The 19,624-nt window shown below is 51.3% G+C and overlaps 3 protein-coding genes across 3 annotated transcripts in view; all 3 read right to left on the bottom strand.

Annotated features, from left to right (window-relative positions):
• Positions 1 to 2,128: 2,128 nt before the first annotated feature.
• Positions 2,129 to 9,143, bottom strand: PIP5KL1 (phosphatidylinositol-4-phosphate 5-kinase like 1; the record flags this gene model as incomplete). Its single annotated transcript, XM_080927176.1, is given in 12 exon segments — positions 2,129 to 2,396; positions 4,824 to 4,974; positions 5,199 to 5,311; positions 5,898 to 5,953; positions 6,045 to 6,079; positions 6,394 to 6,518; positions 6,735 to 6,889; positions 7,070 to 7,123; positions 8,158 to 8,358; positions 8,975 to 9,007; positions 9,010 to 9,075; positions 9,078 to 9,143. Coding segments are annotated over 12 exon segments (1,323 nt in total).
• A 2,285-nt stretch (positions 9,144 to 11,428) lies between these two features.
• On the bottom strand, positions 11,429 to 13,343 carry DPM2 (dolichyl-phosphate mannosyltransferase subunit 2, regulatory). Its single transcript, XM_080927456.1, has 2 exons — positions 12,670 to 13,343; positions 11,429 to 12,048 (listed from the first exon to the last, which is right to left on the bottom strand). Exons 1-2 carry the CDS (start codon positions 12,851 to 12,853, stop codon positions 11,990 to 11,992), a joined length of 243 nt encoding a protein of 80 aa, XP_080783582.1. The 5' UTR covers positions 12,854 to 13,343; the 3' UTR covers positions 11,429 to 11,989.
• Positions 13,344 to 16,423: 3,080 nt separating this feature from the next.
• The window catches only part of EEIG1 (estrogen-induced osteoclastogenesis regulator 1), a 30,662-nt gene continuing 27,461 nt past the window's right edge, over positions 16,424 to 19,624 (bottom strand). The window contains exons 8-11 of the mRNA XM_080928120.1: positions 19,348 to 19,564; positions 18,806 to 18,927; positions 18,643 to 18,712; positions 16,424 to 17,719 (exon numbers count right to left, since the gene is read on the bottom strand). Of these exons, the coding sequence (XP_080784246.1) occupies positions 17,674 to 17,719; positions 18,643 to 18,712; positions 18,806 to 18,927; positions 19,348 to 19,564 (455 nt within the window). The 3' untranslated portion in view covers positions 16,424 to 17,673. The remainder of the gene's footprint in view (positions 17,720 to 18,642; positions 18,713 to 18,805; positions 18,928 to 19,347; positions 19,565 to 19,624) is intronic.

The following is a 19,624-nucleotide window of genomic DNA, read 5'->3' as shown; positions in this document are numbered from 1 at the left end:
TCCCAAATCAATCATTAATAACAAAGGGAAAGAAAAGAAAGCTTCGGGGGCTGGAGAGATGGCTCAGCACTGACAGCTCTTCCAGAGGTCATGAGTTCAATTCCCAGCAACCACATGGTGGATCACAACCATCTGTGATGTTGTCTGATGCCTTCTTCTGGTGTGTCCGAAGACAGCTACAGTGTACTCATGTATAATAAATAAAACTTTAAAAAGAAAAGAAAACTGCTCCAAAGACATGCTACAGGTCGAGTCATCTCTTCAACTGAAGATCCCTCTACCCAAATGACCATAGTATGTGTCAAACGCAGTCCGGGCTAGTCTGGGATCCTCTGGTCCGAGCCTCACAAATGCTGGGGTTACAGGCATTAACCACACCCTCCCCAGCAGGGCACTGTGACATCACTCTGAATCACTTCCCCAGTTCTCATGGCCATGTGCCTATTAGACTCATCTGTCCAATGACATTTTTAGCCGTCTTCAGCATCCACATAGAACCCAACAAAAAGAGATAGGAGACCAGGACGCCTGGGTTTCTGAGGTCTTAGGTGACTTCCTTTACAACCTCAGGCCCTGTCAGGTTCCTGGCTGCAGGGAGAGTTGTCACCTTCGTGTGGAACCTTGTGGCTCTGAGTTCAAGGTCAGTCCTGTGGGAGCCAGACCACAGATGATGTGGCAGCAGACCTCAGCTCCTACTTTGTCACCCTGTTGCCTTATTATGTCCCTGGTTGGACACCTCTGGGTGGCATCAGAAAATGGACACCATGTTTGCCAAACAAGAAGAAATTCCTGCAGCTGCGCCAGCACAGAGTAATTGCCCAAGAATTCCCAGAACAGGGTCTCTGTTTGGGGGGGGGGGACCAATTCCTGGAATGCCCGACTGAAGGCAGCCTCTTCTGCAATCGCCTCTCCCCCCCAATCCTCATTCCACCATCCACTTTTCAAAGTCTGGCCACATCTGGTGGGTCAGTAGAATAGAGTTATTAAGGGTCCTGCCCGACCAGTTTTAAGGGGCACACCTCACCCTCCCCATGGCCCCACAAGGCTACTTTGTGCTAAGATGTTCCCTTTCTCCCAAATTCCAGTTCCTTCACTGTGCCCTTGGCCCCTTCCCTCCTGACATGACCAGACCAGTGAGATGATTTTGTAATTTCTCCTTTTGCCAGGACTGAGGCCCCAGGCTTCTCCCCAAAGCTGTCATCCCAGCTGATAGCTTGCTACAGGGCATCTGCTTAGTGTCTACTGTGTCCCTGAGGTCTGTGTGCCTTCTTTCCATTTGATTCATTACATCATGGAGGGAGGGGCAGAAAGGTGGTAGCACCATGCCCTGGAAAAACAGCCAGGCTCTAGAACACTTTGAAAGAAAAGGCCATTGAGCACAATTAGCTCAGATTGGAGTCAGGGGCCATACTAGTTTCCCAGAGGAAAGAAAAGAGGTGGGTCAGAGATGCTCTAGACTAGCCCGGAACCCTTAGGTTGGCCACTGAGGATTCCCCATTTGACTGAGAGGTTACTCAAGATCAACAGTGACCCTTGAGGGGTATCCCTCTAGACCAACTCCAGGAAGCCTGATTCTGCCTCATCTTAACCCACTTGTCTCTCAGAGAGACATGGTAGGAATTCCAGAGCTAGGAATTGGAAGTCCTAGTATCTGGGGCTGTTCTTACTCCTAATCTACACCTTGAAACCTCTGGGCTTGTTTCCACATTGGAACAAGGGGTAGGGCCTCCTCCCTCTCCCCCTTCTCCAGAGTGTGAGGCTAACGCCATAGAAACTGGGTGGCCAAAATTCTAAGTCCCTGGGCCCAAGTAATGATGTAGGCTGGTTCCAACATTTATTGCTGAGTGGTCTTGCTCACCCCCTTCATCCAAGACCTCCATTTCATGGTCTGTAAAAAGAGAATACCAACATTTTTTAATAGTAAATGAGCTAAGGATAGGGGTCCGGGTCCTTGTTCTACGCAGAGCACAGCACCATCACCCAATGGGGTCGAGTCTTCACAGCATTAGTTATGAGGGTGCTCCCCTCTTGTGGCTGATAGGGTGAACTGCAGGCAAGCTCCCTGGGTACAGCTGGAAAATTGTAGCGGGCGCATTGTCCAGATGGAAAGAAGGCAGACAGGTGAGAGTCATTCAGTGTGCGCCTCCGCCCACTGACAGAGGCGACGGGCGTAGTGAGCCGGGCTGACAGTGGAGATGCTTTGGCCTGGATAGCGCATCATCTTCCAAAGATGTTCCAGTCGTTTGCGAAACCCATACACGGTAGTCAGATCCACCAAGCCCAGAAAATAGCGTTGGTCTGGCCCGTCCAAGATATGGAGGGCATTGGGGAGGTTGGGCAGCATCCGGCGGTTTTGGCTGTCATTGCCCTCCGACTTCGGTGCACCTCGTATGGACCTAGGTATTGCAATAGGATGATAAAGCTGTCGCCTCTCGGCCAGTGAGCTAGGTACTCTAGGGGACTGAGGAATAAAAGAGTCGAGCTGTAGCGTCCCCTTCACAGCCACTGGCCACAAATGGTTGCTGAGCCCTTGAAATATAGCCAGTATTATGGGAAATAGCAGGCTCCAATATAAACTGAGCTTCAAAGTCAGTACTGAGGGGGTGAAGAGATAGATAGGAGCTACGCCATCTTTTTGCTCTTGCAGAGGACCAGAGTTGAGTCCCAGCAGAGAGCCTCTCAAAACTGCATGTAACTCAGCGCCATCTTTTGGCCGTGCACTCTAGTGCACCCACAAGTAATTTTAAAATAAAACCTTTTAAGAGGGAGGTATTGAAGATAAAGCAAACAATTGTATTAGCTTTTAGGTTGATAAGATAATCAAATGTATTGGCTCAATATTATTATTAATTGTTTGCTTTTGCTGTTGTTGTTGGTGTGGTTTGGATTTTGTAACAGACTTGGCTCTTCTGCAACTCACTTTGTAGACCAGACTAGCCTCGAACTCACAGAGATCTGTCTGTCTGCTCCTGCCTCCCAAGTGCTGCGATTAAAGATGTGAGCCACCTTCCTGGCTTTTGCTTGCTTTTGAGACAGCGTTTCAGTACGAGTAGCTCACACCAGTCTTGAATTGGCTGTAGGGCCATCCTGCCTTACCTCCTAAATACTGGGATACAGGCGTGTGCCACTTAACCAGCAGAGAGTATATAATATTAGAATTAATCTTACCTGTTTCTTCTTCTTTCTTTCTATTTTTAAAAAAGTAGTTCGAGGATTACAGGTATGTACCGTGTTGCATGCTGGGTAAATACTCTTAACTGAGCTACAACTCCGGACCTCTTTTTTTTTTTTTTTTTTTTTTTTTTAACCTTTGTAAATGAGGGTATGATTGACAGGGGAGTAATTTTATATTTCAAAGACTCATCAGTCACTTGTGTCCAGTGCCTATGGATGGGACATAGGACTCTGGATATTCTGAGTTGAATTTTATTTCTGTAGGGAAGGGCCTATCTAGAGCATCTGGGTGATGTGGAGCTGGCCTCGGTCAGATTTGTGGAATAGACTTATCCTAGAAGCCTTAGGATCATAGAGCTGAAGAACTGAGAACAAGCAGTCTAACAGTCTTTTGCGGAGCTGTGATCTCCCTCAAATGTATTCTTGGGGGCAGGTTCCTGACCATCAAATCCCAGCAGAAGCAAGTTCAATTCTTCTACCTTGTCTTGCATGAAGAGCTACAGTTCTTCATGTAAACCCCCAACCATAGAATTATTTCGTTACTACTTCATAACTGTAACTTTGTTACTCTTGTGAACTGTAATGTAAACGTTTGCATTTATATGCAACCCCTCCCACAAAGGGATCCAGAGCCACAGGTTGAGAACCACTGCTTTAGGGCTTTCTTTATGCCTATCACAGGAGGGGTGGGCTCTTGGAGAAAATAAGCCAGCCAGTGAGAGCCGCCACAGTCTTGACTAATCAAAACGGTGGCAGACAAGCCCGGGAAGAATTAACCTGGAAGCTTAATTCTTCCAGATGAAGTTTGGGGCAGATACTATATTCAAACTGGAACTTACTGGACCATAGACAGTGCTCTGTGCAATGTGTCAGCAGCAGGTAAGAGCTGAGCTTCAGCGACCCTGTCCCATGACAGACACTTAATCATCTGATCCAGACATAGCTATATGCTACTCAAGTCTCCTCCACACCAAAGACCACCCGCATCCTTTACTTCCCCTGACCAATGGGCTTGAGTTTTGAGTTGGTGCTGTTTGAGCAGGGTCTCACTCTATGTAGCTCTGGCTGACCTTGAACTCAGAGATAGATCTGTCTCCTGGGTGCTGTGATAAAAGGTGTGTTTTAAAGGGCACATCTGGCAGGCTTGAAATCTCAAATGGGCTTACTGGTCAACCACAGGGGTGAGCCTTGGAGAACTGCTATCAGAGAACAATCCTTTGGCTTCTTTTCCCTTCACTGACACTTCACTGTCAAGAATCAGTGTATGGTCTCAGTGAGGGCCATGGCCAGCATAGAGGGTGACAGTTACTTCTACATAACATAGAGTATGCAATGGTGGTGCCGCTGGTGATGATTTTAGGGGTCTGAGGGTACAAAACTAAATGGGTTTTGTCTCTGCTCAGAAACCTCCGTCGGCCCCATATGTCCTTCCAGAGAATAGGCAGAAGGTTCAATCCACCATTAAAAGGTCTTGTCCAGTTAGACTCCTTCAGTTCTGGCTTCTCCTGACCTACCTGGGTCCCTTACCTCTAACACACACACACACACACACACACACACACACACACACACACACACACACAGTACTTCCCAGCCTTTAAGCCTGTGCCATGCTACATGAGGGAAGGTATTGGGAAGTAAAAGCTCACCTAACCGTGCTGAAGAGGCAGTGGTAACAGTCTTTTTCATCTTCATGGAGAAACTGGATGGCTACCAGGAGGCTGTAATCCAGCACATTCACCTCCTGCAGGAAGGCGGTGTCTAGCTCCATCTGACGGAGGAACCAGCTCCTCTGGGCTCCTGTGGGAGCACCAGAACCCACCTGAGTCCTCACCACGTGCCCGTGCTTGCCCCAGAAGTGTGAATGCCTTGACCACCCCCAGTCTACAATCTGCCTTGTGTCCCAGTTGTGCAAGTCTGGGGCCAGGATCTGAGTCCCTAGGCTGCTAAGAATTTATGTAGAGGAGACCCTCCTTCCAAATCTCACCCTGAATGAAGGAATAAACAGTGGCCGTGTGACTCACCCAGTCTTATAGTCTTTTCTTGAAAGTTGAGGTCCTTCAGCACCAAGATAAGGGGGCTGCCCTCGGGGGCTGGATCCACCCAGCGGCTGACTTTACAGCCTTTGATGTCGTACCTGGAAAGTAGGGTACACACAGCAATCACTGGACTCCAGGGCTTCCTGGATGTGATTGCTCCTGCATGTGCTAAATCACTGTGGATTTACCTCCAACCTCAGCACCCTTCTAGACTGTGTCCTCATGTTAGAGATGGAGAAACAGAGGCTCAGGCAGTAATTGCCCATGTCACAGGGTACACAAAGAACAGAACAAGGATTCGAACTCAGGCCTCTACAAGCCCAAGCCAGGCGTCAGCCCTGATTGCCTGTCTCTCAGTATCTGTCTGCCAGGGGAGGATCCCACCAGCAGGTTGGGTTTGTTCTCCACTTCTAGCTATGTTTAATTGTTTCTATGTGAGAGCACCATTCCTGTAGATGACTTGAAAGAGCTGGTTCTCTTGTTTCATCGTGTGGGTCCTGAGGGGAGATATAGCTCAGTGGTGAGCCTGTACTAAAGCACCGGGTTCTATCCCAAGTACCGGCAGTTCCCGCAAACGATCAGTTCTTTCTGGGTCTGACTGGCGGTCTAGCGGCTAAGTGTGGGTGTCTCGGACTGCATCTTCCCTGTGAAATTGGAACTCTGTATCCACTCCGACGGACTCACCTCTCAGAGATGCGGCTGGTAGGGTAGAAGATGCACTGCATGATGACGAAGTACTTCTGGGGACAGGGGTCGGGAGTGAGGGAAGCCCGAGCTCACCCTCCAGCAGACCCCACTACTGAGCCACCTCGCCTCCTCCGCTACACTCACCTTTTTCCCCTGAGCCACCCGCAGACTGTATATGCCTGAAAGAAGAGAAGGTACCAGGTGAAGGCCTCTAACTCCGCAATCCCGGATCCATATGTCTGGAGTTTCCTGCTCTAGGCTCGCCTTTTTCTCAAGACCCACCGCATAACTGAGCCTGTTATTCCAGGTCCCACCCCCAGACTCCATTCTCAGTCTGTCTCCTGCACCGCAGACAGCTCCTGAGTGAAGTCCCAGCCCAGTCTGAAACGGGACCAGAGACTTTCCAATCCCAACTCGGTCCCTTTGGGCCCCGCCCCAGACCCCGCCCTCCCCAAGCACTTTGCAGTTTAGGACCTGCCCCCTAGCCGCGTACCCAGCAACCGTGCCAACAGGGAGTGAGGGTGCTTCTGCAGGTGCTGCACGTAGCGGGGCAGGTGGGAGAGCAGCACCCGCACTTCCTGGCGTCGTTGGGTCTTCACAAAAAAGCGCTGGTCGTGGCTGCAGTGAGGACAGAGAGGTCACTGTCCAGGTTTTGAGGGAGTGGTTCCGACTAAGTTTCTTGCTCCTGCTTTTGCACAGAATGGATGGGTCTGGTCGCCCTTCCTTGCTGCGTCCCACTTTCCTCTGGCCCTGATCCTCTCTGCCCCCCCGGGGGGGCACCCCGCCAGCCTGGAACCGAGCCCCAACCCCACCCCACCCCTGCTGCAAGCTCACGACAGGAAGAAGGTGGCCTTGCTCTTGGAGGTGCTGAGGAATTGAAGGTAGGGGTCACCAGGGCCAAGAGTAGCCTGGTAGTCCTCTTCAGTCAGGCCAATGGACTGCCTCAGCCGTGCAAAAGCCGGGCCAGCCAGGGTACCTAGCTCAAAGCCCTGTAGGGGAGAAAGCGGCTCAAGCCAGTCCACCCTTGTGGGTCCAGGGTCCAGGTGTATGCAGCTGGGTCTGGTTAGGGAGCATCAACCCAGCAAGGTCCTAGGAACTGGCCATCACTCCCACCCACAGCTGAGGGGGGAGCTAAAGCAAAGACTCCCCACCCCTTACGGACTTCCTACCTCTTGGTGAACCTGAGTCATGACTTCCTGGAAGTCGTTCTGGGTAGGAGGTCCCTGCAGGGGTTGGTAGAGAGTTTCAGAGAAAGTAAGGGTCTGCTATGGCCTGCCTAGATTGTAAGTCCAGCACTGGGCCCCGCCCTTTCCTTTAGCAAACAGGGACTTGACCAGTCTAAATTGGGCAGTTGAATTCCTGGTTCACCCAGGACCGAGGAAGGATGGGAATGACCCATGGCTCCATGGGTGTCATCACCCACATCTGGATCTTAAAGACCAGGCTACAAGTTCAAGCCAGGCGCATGCTTTCAAACACTCCGGCTGGCTGTATACAGCGAGATTGCATTCTAAAAGTACATGGCCCTGGAGCCAAGTGATTCCAGGGGAGAGCCTGGGAGAGTCTGACTGGGGAAGGCTGCCTGGGGCAGGTGATCTCTGAGTAGGAATGTGAAGGGGTATGGAGAGGAGAAACAGGGGACAGGGAGCTGCCCTAGCCAGAGGCAGGCTACAACAGCCAGCCCTGCTGCCAGCAGTATCTTCAGGCTGTCAGTCCTGAGGAACCATACGTTTCCTACAGGTGATGAGGGTCAGGCTGTGTTCTAGAGAGCCTCCTCCAGATCTTGCATTTGAACTGTGCATACGTGTGCACACACACAAACGACATACAGGCTCACCAGTCTACTGGGTTGCTGAGCTGGCGTCCGGGCGACACTTTCTGCTGAGCCAGCTTGGCCCCAGCCTGAGAGGCTCCAGGGAGGATGGGCTGAATTGGGCTGGGTGGGGGTGGGGGGTCCCTTCTTAACTATTCAAGCTGGTAGGGCCTTAGAAACAAGGTATATTAACCCCTCCACCCATTATACAGATGGGGTACTTGGGAGCCAAGAGACAGAGGCCATACATCCACCACTTTAAGCAGGGTGTCCCTCATACCTCCTGGATTTTCTTTCCAGCTTCTCAACCCAGAATTTCTGCATCCTGACACAAATCCCTGCCTCCCTCTTTCTGGTAGGCCTCTCTGAATCCAAGAGTCAACGTGTTAGTGAGAGAGACCGCTAGCTAGGTTTTAGGGGTACGAAACAGGATGGACTGTTCACCTTGGGTGGGTTGTTCCTGGAGACCTGGGTGGCAGCCCACAGCCCTTCCTGCATCATCCGTGTCATTCTGTGCAGTTCATGTCCTGGACCGATCTCAAACAGGCCAAATCTAAATTGCTTGGCTCTGAGGTGATAAAGGAGACCACGGCGGTTCACTGAGGAAACGGACCTGTTTCCAGCCTCTAGGGAGTGGCCCAGGATCTGATGGGAAGAGGCACAAGAAACAAAGAGCATGTGGTGGTATCTCAGAAGGGAAATGCACGGGTTCAAATCCCACTTCCACTGATTAGGAATCTGTTAATCTTAATTTTCCTCAGCCAAAAGACATAGGGACAACACGATGGCCATGTTCCCAGTGATTGAGAGGCCAAAAAGCACCTAGCACGTGCTATGCAAACAGACTGGAGACAGTCTTCTGCAGTCAGTTCCAGGTGAGTCTGATGGCTTCCAGAGGCTGCATGACCTTAGGTCAGTCCCAGCCTTTATGTTCTCCACAACACATATGGTCTGTTACATGTTAACTGCTACTGTTGCGTCTGAGCTGCCTTCACAAGAAGCATCCTTCCTAGCAGGCGCTAGGCTGCTGGGAGATTCAGAGACTTCCGTTTCCTCCTCTGTGCCAGCAAGAAGGGTCGAATGGATGCTGAAGTCATACCAGCTCACCTATTCCTAGTGGAGCTCCATCCTGTGCCCAGAGCCGAGAGCCTGAGGTTCTTATGGGGTTTATTTAATCATCCACGTTTTCCTGGTGAGGAAACTGAGGAAGACCTCCGTGGGACACCCACCAGATCGCTACCCCCTTTCTTAGCTGCGTCTATGTGGGGCGTGTCCTGATCTTTCCAGAGCAGAGTCCCTCCCTTGCAGAGATGGGTGGGGCGTGTTCACGCCTCTGGCCAAGATGAAGGCCGGGCTTTCACTCACCTTTCCCTCTCTTGTCCCCTCTGGTCCGTACCTACCTCCCGGGACTCAAGGCTTGGTGTGGCCATCGCCCCCAGGTGCAGCTTCTTTTGCTTTCGTGGTGTCTCCGAGGTCCAGTTGCTGGAATCAGGCCCCGCCTCTGCATTGCAAACGACCAATCGCGACGCTCCTGTCACCATCGTGCCCAATCTTCGAGAGGGGCGCTTGCTTTTGCCTGCGGGTTTCACCTCTAAGGATGCATCATCCTCTGAACTCTGGTCCTGGTCCTTCAGAGCTGCCTGGAGTTGGCTGAGGTGTCGGGGGAAAGGCTTTCTTGTCGCGGTTGCACTCCTTGGACTCAGTCCGCGAAGGAGACGCTGGCCTTTGCCTGCGGATCCCATCTCCGAGGATGCAGGATCCTCTGAACCCCGGTCCTGGCCGGACTGAGCCTTCGGGCGTTGGCTAAGGGGCCGGGGAGAAGGCCTTCTTGTTACGGTTGCACGCTTTGCCCTCCTCAATCTGCGAGGGGAACGCTGGCCTCCGTTCTTGGGTCCCACCCCCGAGGATACAGCATCCTCTGAACCTCCGTTTTGGCTGGGCGGGGTCGCTGGGCTTTGGTTGGGGTCCCGGAGAAATGCTTCTCCTTTCAATTTCCTTCCGAACTGAGGTGCGTCTCTAGGAGTGGCTGTGGAGGCAGGTGGCTTAAATCGAGTTTCTCGGGTCTTTTTAGCCATGAAATTCCCGTTGACTGTCTCTCAGGTAAAGAAACTAAAAGCAGAGAAAGAAGTGACCATCTCCAGGTCATACAGATGTCATAGAATAATTCTGTGTGATTGAAGCGCCCACTGGAGGCCACAGCGATACACCGGTGAGTTAGCTAGAGGGATACAGCTTCTAGCATGACCTTCCAAAACCGTAGATGGGATGACGTCACCCTCATACTTTAAGTATCCAGTGACTTCCCTTAGCAGCAGAACAGAATTCAAACTCCTCACCATGGTATGGGCCATCTGCCCCACTCTAGACTTAACTCCAAACACCCTCCTTGCCCTCAACCCAAGCTGCAAACTTCTATCCCTGGGGTTTCCCCATTCCTGGGCTCCCAGGTATCAGTTCTGTCCTGACTTTTACTTGCCTTGATCCTTTGTAGCACCTTGCAGGACTCTATGCACTTCCTCCACACACTGGATCACATGACCTTTACTCCCATCACCCTTGGCCTGGGCAGAGATTGTTTTGCTCACGTATTGGTTTGTTACAATTGAGGGTGCCACCAGGCAGCAACTACACGGACCTCATTTCCTGCCTCAGTGCCTCAGTGCGCAGCACAAACTTGAAAGCTGTATGGATTGGAATGATGTGAGCAGAGAGTGCAGAGTCTCCACAAGTAAGAGACCACAGTGGCTATAGTGATGATTGTCCCTAGCATGCAGGCCCTTGGAACTGTAATAGGGACAACCCAGAGAACTAGAAATGAACATCACAAAGATCCTTAGATACGCTGGCTTAAGAAAGTCTATTCATCTTTAAAATTAAACATATATGTGTCTGGGCACATATGTGTGGGGATGCCAGTGGCATCCAGAAGTGTCAGGTTCTCTGATGCTGGAGTTATGAGTGGTGACTGGACTCTGGCCCTCTGGAATAGCTGCTGAGACATGTCCTGTCTTTTTCCTTTCCTTTGTGTGTGTTCCTCTGTGCTGACCTGGCTGTCCTGTAGATCAAGCTGGTCTTGAACTCACAGGAATCCTCTGACTCCCACCTCCAAAATGCTGGGATTAAAGGCACACACCAACACTGCCAGCCCCATGTCTTTTCCGGAAGCCATCAGGATGAAGGAACCCAGAGTGGAAGGGGAAGGTGAGCAAGGAGACTGGGTGGCTTTGTATCTGAAAAGGGGCTGGAGTGGGCCTGAGAACTGATACAATTTCAGGATGTGTAGATGTGAGTAAACAGTCAGGGTGAGGGACACAGGGTTAAGTTTCTAGAGGAACATCCCAGGGGCCCCTTAAATACTAATGGAGAGGCTGGAGATGTCTTAGGAAGAGAGCTTGCCTAGCAAACTCAAGCCTTCCTTAACATGTGAGATTCCCAACCTTGGGGAAACAGTCAAAAAGATCAGAAGTTCAAGGTCATCCTCAGCTACTGTCAGACTGGGCTACACAAGACCTTAGCAGATGCACCAGGGTTCCGATTCCCCGGCTGTGATGTTTACCGAGTAAGAACGCCGTCTGTCCCAGTTCCGGCTTTACCCTCGTGTCTGGCATAGGGACATCGCAAAGGTACAACCTGAGGTGCTCTCACTGCACAATTAGGCAAAGATGAGCCTCCTCTAGCCAGCCTCCCCAAAGCAAGGATGGTGGAGAGACAAACACAACATGATAAACATTTATTTCCAAGTTTTCCCAAACAGACCAGCTGGGGTCTTGTGTGGCTGCCTTGAAGTATTCATGTGCTGCTGGGGTTTGTTGGTCTTTCCCCAGAGCTTTCTGGGTCCAGAAATCCTCGTGGAGCCTGAAAGTGTCAGACTCTGGAAGAGCTGCCTTGTGAAGGGACAGGGCTTGTACAGAAAGGCGGGAAGGCTGCACACATCTTGGAGCCTGCTCAGCCTGTTAGCACAGCAGGAGGAGAACTGAGGTAAAGGGACAGGAAATTTTTGACTGAGAGGTGGACAAGACCAGCACTGTTGAGCCTCTGAGCCCTAAGGGAGTGAGCGAGAGGCTCCCTAACCCACCTTCCTCTTGGCTTCTATAAAAGGATGACCAAGAGAGAAAGACAGGGGATGCTCCAGTTTGTCAAACTGAGTCATAAGCAGCCTCATGTCCCAAAAAGGGCTGCAGTGCTGCCAGCCTGACAGTCTTATAGGTCGTGACCCTTGGTCCCTTCCCTGGAGGAGATATGGAGGAGGCCTCTGCAGCCTCGTCCCTGCTGGACGTCACTGAGCCTTCTTAGTCACTTTCTGACTCTTCAGCATCACATAGGTGATGAACAATCCTGGAACACACAGAAAGAAAAGACTGGGAGGATCCGAGTGAATGCTAGGTGGCCAGGCACAATGACCCACCTGAAACTAACCACCCTCATGGTTAACCACCCGTATCTTCCCCGCCATTCATCCAGCACACAGCTACACAGGATCAGTCAACCATCACCAAGGGAACGGTGCAAGATGCTCTGTTGAGACCTTCAGACTCACAGGGACTGTGACTTGCTCTCCTACCTACCCCTGCATGATCATCTAGCCATGTGGCTTCTCAGTCACCATAAGCCTTGAGCTCAGAATACGGTAAACAAAGACACAGTCCCTACCCACAGAGCCATAAGAGATCACCCTGACTTGAGGCATGAACTATTTAGTTGATGAGCCTGGGACAAGAAAGGGGAGACATGTCCTCATTGTCCCAAGAACCTGAAGCACTGGGAACACCACCAGAGGGGTTTCTGCCTGTGGCCTTTAAGGAGGAACAGGAAAACCCCCAGGGACAGTTGAGGACAAGGAGACTCTAAACAGATGTACAGCAAGTGCCAAAGTGTGAGAGAACGCTCAGGGGTGAAGGCGGCCAGCCTTCTGGACACCCTGCCACAGACCAGGAGACCTCTGGAGAACAGACTTACCTACAAACAGGAGCAGCAGGAGGCCTGCGGCCAATGGGAGGAGGACAGCGTAGGCTCGGGGCAGGAAGTACTTGTGGATGACATGCTGGCTGTCAATAAATGGCTGGCACCAAGGGCAAGAGCTCTGGTGAGTATTGCTCGCCCTGCCATCCCACCTCCCTCTGTTCAAGGGGCTTGAGCCCATTGGCAGCACTGTGTACTGAGGATCCACCTTGATAGCATCCCCAAGAGGTTGCCAGCCTGGTCTCCTCTGGATGTGGATATGTATCGTATAAAGAGAACCACCAGACTTTCTTGGTAGCCTTGAATACTGCCTGAGCCCTTTGAGTGCTGGAAAACAGTCTTTTTGTTTTCTGAGACAGGGTCTTGCAGAGAGCCCTGGCTGACCTCACCGAACCCCACTTTCCTCTGCCTTCTGAATGCAGGTCATTTTTAAGAGTCTTTATTTTATTTTTTGATTATGCATATGTGCATGAGAGTGCAGGAGTACCTTCTTCCAAGCCCTGGATCTCCAATCCAGCATATTTAAGCAGCATTGGTGTGCCAGACACTTTTACTGGGTATCCTGGAGCTGGAGTTACAGATGGCCATGTGGGTGCTGGGACTTGAACTCCAGTCTTCTGGAGGAGCAGCCAGTCCTCTTAACCACTGACCTATCTCTTCAGCCTACCTAACTTTTCTTTCTGAAGGATACCAAGTACTGCAGGATTCCCCTTTCCAAACACAATGTACTTTTAAGCAACAACTAACAAAATTTCTCACATTAAAGAGAGAGGAGGGGGTGGAGGAGGGAGAGAGACTTAAGATGTAAATAAAATCCACTGGCGATTGCTACACCCAGGAATCTGCTGTCTAACCAGGGGGACAAACCCAAAACAAAGTCTTACTGTGCAGCAGTTCAGAGGCTGGGAAATATGCTTCGCCCTGAGTCTTAGCCTCCTCATCTATAAAATGTAGACACCACCAGCAATCATCGTAGTGTAGATTTCGTGAAATTAGAGCAAGCTAAGCATCCAGCACAGTGTCTGGCACAGAGACGCTGCTTAAGTTGTGTTAGGGAAATTGGCTTGGAGATCCAGAGCAGACTGAAGGTGAGCGGGGTGGGGGAGGGGCGCACATACCAAAAGAATCACCCAAGTGGTGTAGTAGGTGAAGATGAACAAGCTAACGGCGACGAGGCCAAATCCCACCACTTGGTCTGTCCCGGTGGCCTGGAGAAAAATAAAGGTTCAGCTGGCGAGATGACTCGTGTAAGTACACTAACGGAGGGACGGAGCAGCCGGTTTACTCTCCAAGCCTCTTATTCATTCAACATCACGGGGGGCGGAGGAGCAGACTGAAGTGGCTCTCGGGTTTAGAAAGCCGCGCCAGGCCTCGTGTCATCGTCCGCAAGCGGTGGAGAGAGCAATCCGGGTTTGGAGACCCCAACCCCATCTCCCAAGGAGACTCTTACTCAAGTGCCCGACCCCTGCTACCCTCAAATCACACAGGTACTACACCCTAGGCTCACCATCTCTCCAGCCTTTTGCCGGAGCAACAAAATACATCCGGTTCCTGGTTCAGACATTTCCGGCCTGTAAACCACGTGGCACTTCGGGAGTTGTAGTCCCGGAGTAGCCTGAACGGATGTGTGAGCAAGTTTCCCGACCCCACTGCATGTCGGGAAATGTAGTTTCTGAAGGGAACTGTGGGGCCGGTAACTCAGACTTTCTGGGTTTTGTGGCTATGTTCCTGTCAGACCCTTCCCAAATAAAAATCCTTTAAACATTATCATACAGTCCCACGCCAGAATGGGATGCACCCCAGAGTTGGAAGTCCCAGGGAGGGACAGATCATAATCTGAGTCGGTGGTGAAGCAGACATCAGAATTCAAAGATTACTTCCTGTGCTTGAAACTGTTGTTGGAAGAAGCTGTGGAGAATGACCACCACTGGGATAAGGATTTCCACTGGCTGGCTTCCTAGGGAACTTTCTAGGCCTCCCTTCATTGCTCATTGCCGGAGGTTTCAGAATGGTCCTCTAAGATCCAAGGGGTGTTGGATCAAATAATCTTTCGTGCTTTTCTTTTTTCTACCTGGAACACTACTCACATGGCTTATTGACTGCTGTCAATCCAGTATCCAAATGCCACACCATTCAGGGTAGGAGTTTCTTTAACCACAGGCAGCAGCTCCCTCTCTGTGCCCCAGGTATTTTACCAGTTTCTTCAGTGATTAGCACAAGCCCGGAGTGGCTGGCTAAAAATTCCTAGCATAGTGGGGCTCTCTCCCAAAGCAGCTTTAAAACAACCAGTTTTAAGATCCCCTAATCATGCTGGGCATGGTGGTGCATGTCTGTAGTCCCAACACTCTGGAGGCTAAACAAAACATTTTATTCTTTCCCCGAACCAGTGAGACACTATCTCAAACAAAAACATGCGCAGGATTAGCAGATGTTCTCTGACCTTTGACAAGTGCTCACTCATTTTCATATAAATGTTTGTAGACATATATGTAATGTGTGTGTATGTATGAGTATGACTGACACCAGACTGGTGAACCCTAACCTCCCTTTCCCCAGCACGCATTCTTACACATTCACAGCTAGGTTCTGTTGTTAGCAGCACCCAAGTCAACATGGTAATGAGATTAAAAGGAAACACCGACAAAAATATAAAACATCGACATTTAATCCCCCCCAAAACCAAACATTGACACTAGGCTGATTTCCCTACATGACATAATTTTCTATTATAAGCTGAGACAGAGATACAAACAGCCCATGGAATGGGGAGCAGTGGTAACCTGGTTAGAAAGGAATAAGACAAAAGCAAACTCTCCTCTCCAGTCACCTCCCCACAGAGGAAGACAGGTCTGCTCATCCTGCCAGACCACGCAGTGTGGTCAGTTGTAGGGTAACCAGGAAAGAGCCCTAAAAATATTGCAGATCTTTATATCTCTCTAATAGAAACATTAAACTGTCTTCCAGGTCCTAAGCTGGCATTGCATAGACCAATCCCTTTCCAAAAATATCTCTAATATATCCTATCTTTGTATATAGAATTTGACGTCCAGGTGCTCTGGGCGCGCGTGGCAATCACTGAGCACATGAGGAAAGGCTCTTAGTCTCTGGTTCCCACCAGTGTTCATTTGGTTGTGGCCATGTTTTCAGCCCAGTTATCCTGGCCCAGTGCCTAGAAGCAGAGGATGTAGCAGCTCTTGTCTACTTCTGGAGTGACCATCCAGTCCAGACCCTGGCCTGGTTTAGGCAGACTCTTGGAGTAGTCTTCCTGACAGTACCAACTGCTTTGTGTTTGGAGCCCTGGAATTTAGAGCCAGACCAAAATAATGCTCTGACTGGGGGAGGTCACAGACAAGCACAGCAGTGCTCTTTCCATCTTCTGGGGGTCACCTCACCTAGGAACAGAGCTGCCAGCATCCATAAAAGTGCCAGGTACCTGCTGGGCAAGAAGGAATCTGAGCTGCCAGAGCCTTCTCTAGCCATGTTCTGCCTTGCCTTGGCAGCATCTTCTAACATTCATCTGCTGATTAAAACAATGGCAACAGAACCCATAGAAATGATCTGGTCCCAACACCAGGCAGCTCCAAGACCAAAGCCCCAACTTTTGTCAGCTGAGAAAGACAAACTAGGCAAAGAACCTCCCAACCTGGGGAGTCCAGCCATCCCCACCCACAGAAACAGTGTCCCATACCTGCCTATCCTAGCCCCGCTGGGATGCAGGTGGAATGGGAAACAGAGGCACCTATGTCCCCTTGTTGGGGTGGAAGGAATACAAGAACTGTGAACTCAGGGGGAAAAAAAAAAAAACAACACCTGAAGGGGCCAAGGAAACGCCAGCCTGCTGGGTGATACAAAGTGAGTGAAACTTAAAGGGGTGGGAGTTTATCCAGGGCTGAGCTGGCAGCCAGTACCCTTCTTTAAGCAAATTACAGGACAGACAGAAAGTGCTGGGATTTAGGGAGGTACCAAGAGGGTGGGTAGTAAGGGGGAAGCCTAGGCAGGGCACAGGGCCAGACTGCCCAGGAGGGCTGAGGCTTGTCCGGCAGTAAGCCAGCTCCAGTTCATCCAGCCACAGCCCACCTGGCCGGCTGACTGACTCTAGCCTGGAACCCAGCCCAGGCCTGCTGACATGAGAGCAGAGGAAAAGGCCTTTGCTTACCCAGCACGGCTGGGCCTCACCCTTCCTTTCCTGCAGGAAGGCCAGCTGCTCAGGACCCAGCCCTGGGCAGATGGCACCATGATGCTCAGGCCTTTCTAGGCTCTGGTCTTGGGGATAATTAGAGGGAAGGGGAAGTGCCACGTTCCAGCCGGGCTACTGTACCCTAGGTCTGGTTGCACAGCAGACAGCACCCAGGAGTCCTGGAGAAGGGTAAGGGCAAGGGCCAGTGGCTGTGCTGGGGACAACCATGTGCAAAGTGCAGGCTGCAGGGCAGCAGGAGAACATTTAAGGAGACGGGGTGTCAATCTGGAGTGTGGGGTTTGAGGTCTTGGCTCCCAGGAGAAAGCTGCCCGCAGGTCTCCTCAGGATACAGAGAAAAGACAGTGAAGCAGTAAGCAGAGGGTCACAGGTGGCAGGATTCTGGGGGTGGTCCAGCTCCTGAAGGTCAGGGACAGTGGAGCAAGGGCCCTGTCAGCCTGGCTGAAGCTGCTGCTCCTGAAAGGGGTCATGGGGGATAAAGGGATGGGGCAAGCCACAAGCACCCCGACATGGAATGGCTGTGTGTCCTCTGATGGGCCCAGGTCCTCTCCAGACAGGCAGTCCTGGCCAGCTTCACCCTGCTCCATTTTCTAGTGGTTTGGAGGATATTCACAGTGGCACCCAGGACTGTTCCAGGGTGGATGGGAGGACAGTGGAATGATGCTTGGGGGCTGGTGTGGCTAGAATAAGAGGAGGCACAGATGCAATGCGGAGCAGATCTCAAGGGCAGGTTCCAGCTCCAGGAATGCCACTGGTCTGAGTGCCAAAGATGGAAGTACCCTTCTTCAGCTGGACACCTGGGTCCTTCAGTGGCTCTCAATCACGACTGGCTCATAGACACCAGAGGAGACTCTGCAGGGTGAAGAAAGGTGAACTGCAGTTACTAAGCAATCCCCTGGCCAGGTTTGTGGGTACTTCACATGCAATTACTATGCCAGTCTCTTACAGACCAGCAGAAACAGGCCCCAGAGGTGTTCAGTCATTTGCCCAGGGTGACAGAAATAGCATCAGAGTCAGTGGGGTCCATAGCTGTGCCTGGTCCCCTCTGGACACCTGATGTGCACCCACCTGGGCGGACCAGTCCTCTTATAGTAACCTTGGCAAGGAGAAACTATTTGCTGTGTCATGTGACAAATGAAAACACAGGTTTGGAGGACTGTTAAGATTCATTAAGAAGACATAACAAAGGGAAAGGGACAATTGTACTCTCCTCACTGCTTAGGTCTTGCAGAAACCAGGTTAGTTTCCCTCCTTCAATCTCTAAGTCTCGGCTTCTCATTTTGCAAATGGCCTAAGGAGTGTCTTTATCACCTTTGTAAGGAGCTCCCTGTGGTTTCTTGCTCTTCCACCCACAGCAGCCTAGGGCTGCTGGGAGAAGGTGGTTGTAATTTCTAGCCTTAGCCAATAGGGGTCAGCAGAGCAGCGCAAGACAAGTTTTTGAGCTTTGGATCCAGAAGTTCCTCCAAAGACATGTCCCTAGCCCCCAGAAGCACAAGGAGGCACCCCAAGGACACCCCTGCACACTGGACTAGGCCCCAAGAGCACAAGGAAGCACCCCAGGGCACCCCTGCATATTGGACACTACTCTAACTAACTGGCTCAAAGACCTGGGGAACCAAAATACTGGAGCTCCCTCTACACAAAGGCCTATGGAAAGTCAGTTAGCCAAGGACTCTGAAGGTTGCAGACCCAAGGTCACTGGTGACAAGAATGTTCAAAGCAAGGCTTAGGATCCCAGGGCTGCCTTACCACACCTCCCTGTCCCTAACCCCTACCTGTTGGCCAGCTGAATGCCGCTCAGTGTGGTCGAGCCATCACGGCTCACAAACAGCCGAAGGTTACTATCTGTGGGAACACAAGGGAGGAGAACGGCTGAGAGGGACAGGAGCAGGTCTGGAGGCCATCATCACCCCAGCTGGCTTGGAGCAGGCAGCTCACCCTCAGTGTTGCTGCCATCAGTGAAGTCCTGGCTCTGCATTATCTTCTCCACAATGTCATCTGCATCAATGCGAGTGTCATCCACCCAGGTCGGGTGGCTCTCCACTGAGTCCTTCTTTCTCCTTGGGGGAAGAGGGACAGAATTTTGACAGCGCAGTGACAGGGTCAGCAACAAGACAAGGACAGTAACTCCAGCACCTACAGCTCTAGAACATTCCATGCACACCCCATTATGCACTTCATTTGGCCATCCCATTTACCCTCAGGGGCAGGTGTTGACAGACAACAGACCAGGGCTAAGAGGCTAAGAGGCCTAAAGCCAAACGTGTGTGCAGTAGATCTAAGGCTCAAACAAGGTCTGTTGGGTCTAAGCAAGAATACACATGCCTAGCCCAGGGCTGTCCTTTTACATTTAGCAGTTGATTAAATCATAACCATTTAGCACTCTGGGATGGGGAATCTATTCTGTCTAACCGTGTGGTCAGATGCAAAGAAGAACTAGAGGGAGCACTGGAAGGATTCTGTTTACCATTGGGACTCACCGAAAAGAGCGGTCTGACAGATGCAAGGGGCGTGGGGGGCGTGGGGGCTTCTCCGGAGGCCGAGGTGGCTTCTCAGAGGGCCGATGCTCCCTCTCGCTGCCCTCAGGACCCTCTACAGCCATGCTGAGGCCACCAGAGGCGCTGCTGCTCGTGGACGTATTTCTCCGATGTGTCAAGTCAGAGAGGCTGGAGGAGCGAGAGTGCTCTGTGCTGTAGCCTGGGGGCAGACAATATTGGGAAGGTGATCACAGGGGCCCAGGGCTGTGGGAGGTCCAAA

The sequence above is a fragment of the Micromys minutus genome (assembly GCF_963924665.1).
Source record: "Micromys minutus genome assembly, chromosome: 13".
NCBI lineage: Eukaryota > Metazoa > Chordata > Mammalia > Rodentia > Muridae > Micromys > Micromys minutus.
This window is presented reverse-complemented; position numbering and strand designations above follow the sequence as displayed.